Source organism: Saccostrea cucullata, unplaced genomic scaffold (genome assembly GCF_032062105.1).
Source record: "Saccostrea cucullata isolate Sc308-1 unplaced genomic scaffold, CSIRO_AGI_Scuc_v1 ctg3343, whole genome shotgun sequence".
Taxonomy (NCBI): Eukaryota; Metazoa; Mollusca; class Bivalvia; order Ostreida; family Ostreidae; genus Saccostrea; species Saccostrea cuccullata.
The window spans coordinates 1-7,135 of record NW_026919252.1 but is presented as its reverse complement, the minus strand read 5'-3'; the positions used below and the strand labels follow the sequence as shown (position 1 = coordinate 7,135).

The following is a 7,135-nucleotide window of genomic DNA, read 5'->3' as shown; positions in this document are numbered from 1 at the left end:
AATGCTTTCCAAGGCTGAGTGCTTGACTGCTCCTTATTCAAAAAGATTTTAACCATATTAAGGTTATTTGAGTAAATTTAAATTATGGTTGAAAAATATCGAGACAACTGCATATAGGTTGATAACATTTATACTGTAATTTCAACCCCTGTAGGAAATGTAAATTCCTGAGTAATAAAGAAAAGGAAAAACGCAGAAGAATTATTATTGATATTGATTCCACGATAAATTAATCGCAAAAGCGTATTTTTGGAAGCCCTTTTTCAGAAAATAGTTTGATTTCATATTGTTGTTAATTAAATAGTTTATGTAATTTCTATACGTAAGTAGCTAAGATGCCAGAGAGCATGCATGTATCACTAGATTACATTTTAGGCAGTACACATAAAACACTGTGAATTGTTTTAACGTTTACCTATCATGTACGGAAAAACGGTTTTAAAAGTGCAAGTGATAGAGCAATATAAATATACTGGTACAATATTTTGAGGTTGTCTATAACATCAAACATCATTAAGTCAACCTAAATTAGTTGCGTAATTCGATATCGTGCAGAAAGAAATTTATCTTACTTTTGGCCCTTGCAATATATTTATCAATCTGCCAATGGAAGAGATTTCATTTTTTTTTCTTTAATGTGGAATGAGTATCCAAAAAAGTGTTATTATACGTTTTCGTTTCAATCTTTGCATGACTAGCGGTAATCAGGGATTAAATTCGCACATTTTTTTTTCTATACCTAGGATGATAAATAAGTGCATTTAATACAAGTAAACTTGTGATTAAAACAAATGCTTAAGATAATAATTGGAAAACAAACCTTACTATTGCTATTGCTAAAGAAATTAAATGTATGTCATCATCTCTCGAAAAAATATTCACATGAGGTTGTTTGTCAATGTCCATTGTTCAATCTTATTTTTACTTCCCTTTATAATTCTTAAAATTTCCCTTACAATATAGCCTCTTTTAAACTACACACGATCTAACACATACTATCACAGAAACAAAACACTCTTATTTTAAATTGAAGAGGGAAATGTAAAACTGAAAGCAGAACAGAAATCAAAACGGAAGGAAAGTGATAAAAAAAAACAGAGAGAGAAATCTGTTATCAGAATGTAACAAAAATAATTTAATATTGTGAAATTGAAAAGGAAACATATTTTTGAACTTTTAATTGGAAGCCTGTAAGTGACACTGATATTGGCATACTGTCTTGTTAAGGAAGTGATTCCTCCCACGGATAGTCAATTATCTTTAAACATTTTTCTTTCAAAAATAAGGCAGGTACCCTGTTGAAAATCAATTAAATTGTCTTAATATGCATTCCTTGATGTGGTATATTTTACTCTAAGTCCAAAAAGCACTTTGGATTAGTGTTTAGATCTTACTTTTTGGAAGAGACAGTCTTATTCAACAAAACTATATGTATTTGGTTGGTTTATTTAGTACCCAGGAGAAGAGGAAAAGATTTTCAAAGAAAAAATTCATTATATTACATAATCTATACAGCCCCGCCCTAGCACTAGAACCCCTGACCCTGGGGCCAAGAAATACACAATTTTGGAAGGGGCAGCCATAATCAACATAACTGTGCACTTGATTAGTTTATTTAATAACCAGGAGCAGAGGAAAAGATTTTCAAAGAAATAATGCTTTTTTACTATATAACCGATTTAGCCTTGCCCTAGCACTGGAATCCCTGATCCTGGGGCCATGAATTTCAAAATTTGATAGAAGAGTCAATGCTGATTACAAGCATACCAACAGATTGATTGCTTGATGTCCAGGAGTAACGAAGAAGATCTTTAGAGATTGCATTAATTATAGTGGTTTTGGTCCAGGAGGACAGGGACCATGAAATTCACAATTTTTATTCTTCTCCTTCCCTGGATGCTACATGAATATGCCAAAATTGGTTGAAATTAGTTAAGCGGTTTCAGAGAAGAAGCTCAAAATGTTCAAATTTTAGCGCGCGAAGAACAACGATTGACGAAAACAGATAGCAATAGGTCACATGAGGTTACTCAGGTAACCATAAAATTATATCCGAATTCTCACCAAACAACATTTCGAAAGGATCATTGAGAGAAGATGTCTCTCAAATTTGAGAAATCTGAAGGTACCTTTCATATAACAGATTTTGACTTTCCACATGGAGATAAAGAAAAGTTTTCAAGTTCAAAATTTCATTAAGCAATACAAAAATTTGAATTGCTATATTCACAAAATATACTTTCAATGATTTATGTTTCTGGACTTTCAAAGAGATATACATTTAATTACAAAATACATGCTTTCTCTGCTGTGTTTTCAAGCATGGGGAATCTATATTCCAATTTAACAAGAAAAAAATATTTAAGTGTTTTGTAATGCAGTTGAAAAAGTAAACAACGTAAAGTATTCATTTTACAATGCACAAGTTCATAGAATTACAGTAGTAATACAAACAATAGCAACAAAATATATGTACATGAAAATTAAAATGTTTTAATTTAAAGCCAGTTAAACAATAAAATGAATTACTACATTTGATTTAATGTACTTTAGTCATTAAATGAACGCAGATGTTATGCAATATGATAAAGAGATATTTTATAGTTTTTATATCGCAAATCAATATTTTGTCTTCCTACAAGTATTTTCCCCAAAAAGTCATCTACATTTTTATTCGAGAATGTTGTCATTGGTTGCTATAAATATTTTCCTCTGCTGTTTCCTCTTGTGCCCGGATGTAGTCCAGAACAACATTGTAGATCATCATATACTCCTCCTTTAGGAACAGAAAGAAAAGAATGACTAAATCATATTATTGCAAAATGAAGAATCACATAGAAGATTAATTATGCACTGCAGCAAATGTATACAGTATATAGTTATGCTAGAAGTTACCAAAGTAGAGCAGAGCTCCGGTCGTCTGATTTGTAGCTGACGGACGGCAGTAAATATGTCCACCTCCACGTCCATAGACAACTGTTGTAGTGTGTTAAACACGGTACAGAAAACTCCACAAAGGGCTGCTCCGTCCCTGATAATTAAACAAAATATCAATATCCATAGACAACTGTTTTAGTGTGATAAACATGGTTAAAAAAACTCCACATAGGGCAGCTCCCTCACCTCACTATTAATAATTTGAAAAAAAAATCAATATCCATAGACAACTGTCAAAGAGTAAAAGTGTGTTAAACACAGCTCAGAAAACTCCACAAAGGGCAGTTCCGGCACTGATATTAAAAAAATATTATAAATATCCATAGACAACTATTGTAGTGTGTTAAGCACAGAACAGAAACACTGCAACTCCAAATAGGGCTGCGCAATCATTGATAATTAAAACAATATCAATATCCGTAGATAACTGTTGTTTTTACTGAATATTTATTAAGTTAAAATATTATTGTACCTGCACTATTTATGCATATATTCCAAAAAGAGACACATATTTGGACGTAATAAAACCAAATTGTGTTAAGGTTGTTTTTCGTTTATTGTTCCATAATATATTTTCATTTGCGATTTCTTTCGATGTTTTACGATTTATTTTCTTTACCTGCTGACTACTGTAATGGGACCCTCAGTTTTACTTTGAAGTGCAGATGAAACCAAATGTAACATCTGTATTGTTGCCTGTGAGTTTTCTACTATTTTCAAGCTTCCTGTTGGTTCTATTATCGACACGGAACATCCCTCGTCATTTGCCTAATGAAAGAGAGAGAGAGAGAGAGAGAGAGTGACAACTTAAAAGGATGCTTCGTAATCTATTGCGTTACAAAAAATATCTGAAATGGTAAAAATAATAATTTAACAACTTACTTTTATAGAATCGGTTCGATAAATATTACCTACCCCATCTTGGATAATGTTGATTGTTGAACATTTGATATCTGTGACTTGCTCCTGTCCACAATTTACCGTGTATGGAGCGACAGATTTCTTGCTATTGGCAGCTGGTAGCCACATCTTTGTCTACATATCATAGAGATTTTCAAAATGAACATTATATTTATTGGTAAATGTTTGTAAGAATAAATCAGGATATAAGAATTATTTACTCACTGATTCAACTTTCATTAGAGGATCCATACAAATGACTTCATCTGATTCGTGGTCACTGAGCAGGCGCAGAAAGTCGACAGCATCCTCTACCAGGGGATAAGGTGTTATTATAAATGCCTTGTTCTTGATGTAGGACTGAAAAAGGGAAATAAGTCAATATAAAAGCATTTTTTGTAAATCGCACTTGACATTGATATGAAAGAGTTTTTTTTTCATCTGCTCATTAACTCCGCTTACATGTATCATCCAGTGCAAATATGGTATGGATTTTTTATTAGCACTGTAGATATCAATTAATATAAATACTGATGAGAATTTTTTTTCGACAGTTTGCATGAATTTGAAGTACTTTCATTCAGATATATACAGGATTGATTTCGTTGTAATGTACTTTTATTACTTACAGTTATGGACAGATGATACAAACAAATGTTTTCTTTGAAAAAGATTTTATATCATGTCACAAGTTTAGAAATGTGGATGGTTCTTAACATTTTTTCTCCTAAGAACTAGAATATGAAAAAAGACTTGGGAAATATTAGTAATATTTCAATGAAAAAACGAATATAAAGAAATCACATTCAGTAAAGGTTTACAGGTGAAAATAAATTTCAGAATATGTTATCCTGGCGTTAAAAGTGTAATATAAATCTTAGTAAAATATACCAAGTCAGGTGAATTTTAAGAGGAAGATCGAAATTACAAAAAACTGGCAATATCACATAGGCTGATTTTAACCTTTTAGCTTTTCCTCATAAAATTCACCTCTCGGTATATTTTTCTTAAGTTTATTTTACACTTTTAGTGCCATGAAAACATATTCTATAATTTATTTTCACCTGTAAACCTTTACTGAATGTGATTTGTCTATTCCCCATTTTCAAAAGTGAGTTATCTCCCCTCGAAATCGGAACTCTTCTACACTAGCATAACTTCCGCGGACTACACATTACGATAATCCAACAAAATAGTGATCAACTTACACACTGCATTTAAAAGAAGGAAACGATTTGCAAATTATTTTTAGATAATAAGCGATTTTATAAAAGGTCTACTCCCCCTCCCCCCTTTCTAGAAAGCTTTACGAATTAGACAGGCACTTAGCATCGTCTTTAAAAGTGGGGGGGGGGGAGCCAAAGAAATGTTTTTTTTCTTGCCTGGAAAAGTTGACAAGCAAAGAAATACCTTGCTCAAAGTCGAAAAAGCTACTTATTTCAGTACCAATTCCTTGGCATACAATACTACATTTCCCTTATATAACTTTACCGTAGTATAAACTGTGTGTGTGTGTGTGTGAGTGGGGGGGGGGTTGGTGCCAGCAACTATGTGCCTGTTAGCTGGAAAACAACTTCATCAGAAATTTGCAATTCTATGTTACGTTATTGTAATTTTTTCTTAAAATTTTACATGTATAATCTGCGGGATACATCTTATTTATGTCTTAAAAAGGATAATTTACAAAATACATGTAGATCTAAGTCTTCAATAAGCGTTTTGGTGAAACCGGGAGATGAATTTCGCTGGATGTCAGTTGAGTGTGTTACACACTTGAACTCAGAACTGACCATAAGAATTTTCAAATCAACTTTCATGCGAATTTGATTGACACCAGTTGAGGTGATGCATTCTATGTTAAATTCTATTTTAATTAGTCTTTCTTCGTTACATGAGCACATGAGATTAAATTATTCATTTAGAATTCCATTCAAAGTTTTAATACTATATACAGTTAATCAATTATTTTACAAATAACAAATTCTGGAAACACAGTTAATTCAAATGAAATAGGTCACCAAATCTGTTCTTGTAAGTAAAAGTTCTATGCTATGACATACAATCGAGCAAAAAACGCAGTTTCTTGATATCGGTCGTGGAAGACGAACTACTGCTGTTTATGCAGCAATTTCAGAGGTAAAACTGTAGATGGACATGTCATCAGTGTCCAAAAAATTCCTAGAGATGCAGAGAAGAAAATATGGCTGCAGCAGGCTAGATTAATTCGTAAAAACTGTTTAGCTAAACTTGAAATTCTTATATTTGTTCTGCACATTTTGTAAATAATGACGATCCGTCTGCAGAACATCCACTACCAAAAATTGTCTTTTGTTTTTATTTTTTTTTTAAAAATAGGCCTATTCGAATATGTATCAGCATTTTATCAGTAATTTTTTTTTCTTTCTTTATTTTTGTAAGGGGGGGGGGGGGGGGGCTCACACAGCGCCTTATTATACTACTATAAAGATTAATACAAATCCAGAAGGAGACTATGTGTGGGCAATTTAAAAAAATACGAATCAGCTAAGATTTCTTTTTTTTAACAACACAATAACATTTTTCCGTATGACATATGCATTATACACCATGAACATGTTTACATCAAGAACGTCCGCGGAAGTGACTTTATTTATAGCGCATGCGTATTAAACACAGTAAAAGAGTTCCTTTCAGGGGAAATAACTCACCTTTTGAAAATGGGGAATATTTGTGTTTTCATTGAAATATTACTAATATCTACCAAATCTTTTTCATATTCCAGTTCTTCGGAGAAAAAAATCTAAGAACAATCCCCTTTTCTAAACTTGTGACATGATATTTAATCTTTTTCAAAGAAAAAATTTGTTTGTATCATCTGTCCTTAACACTCATTTTACTCAATTGCTAAGCAAAACAAATATTTACATACTGGAAGTGTAATGGCATTGATGTAGTTCCCGCGTTTTGATACACTTGATGATAGGAACAGGCGATACTTGTCAACTAGAAATGAGAAGTTTTACTTTGTATAGATAAAACATCTCTGAATGGTACGTGCATAACTCAAATGAGTGTACTCAGTTAACACCAAAAAAATAAAGCAGAATCTTTGTTACCGAAATGGTTAATGCACTGTTATGGCGACAAGATAAAATATACAAGTTTACATGTTCATCAATCCTCTGTTATACTTGAACATATTTTTTTTTTATATTGACGAGAACACTGTATATTTTGATCTTTAAAAAGGGGAATATTCTTAAATTTACACAGGGAAAATAGTGTTTACTTAATTTCATTTGAAGACTAAGATGAAAAT

General features: G+C 32.0%; 1 protein-coding gene across 1 annotated transcript; it reads right to left on the bottom strand.

Moving 5' to 3' along the window:
• Positions 1 to 1,877: 1,877 nt before the first annotated feature.
• On the bottom strand, positions 1,878 to 6,819 carry LOC134283120 (receptor-type tyrosine-protein phosphatase epsilon-like; the record flags this gene model as incomplete). The annotated part of the gene is made up of 6 exons (XM_062765575.1): positions 1,878 to 2,776; positions 2,896 to 3,031; positions 3,557 to 3,705; positions 3,853 to 3,972; positions 4,063 to 4,197; positions 6,746 to 6,819. Coding segments are annotated over 6 exons (704 nt in total), but the record flags the coding sequence as incomplete, so codon positions are not given.
• Between the last annotated feature and the right edge of the window lie 316 nt (positions 6,820 to 7,135).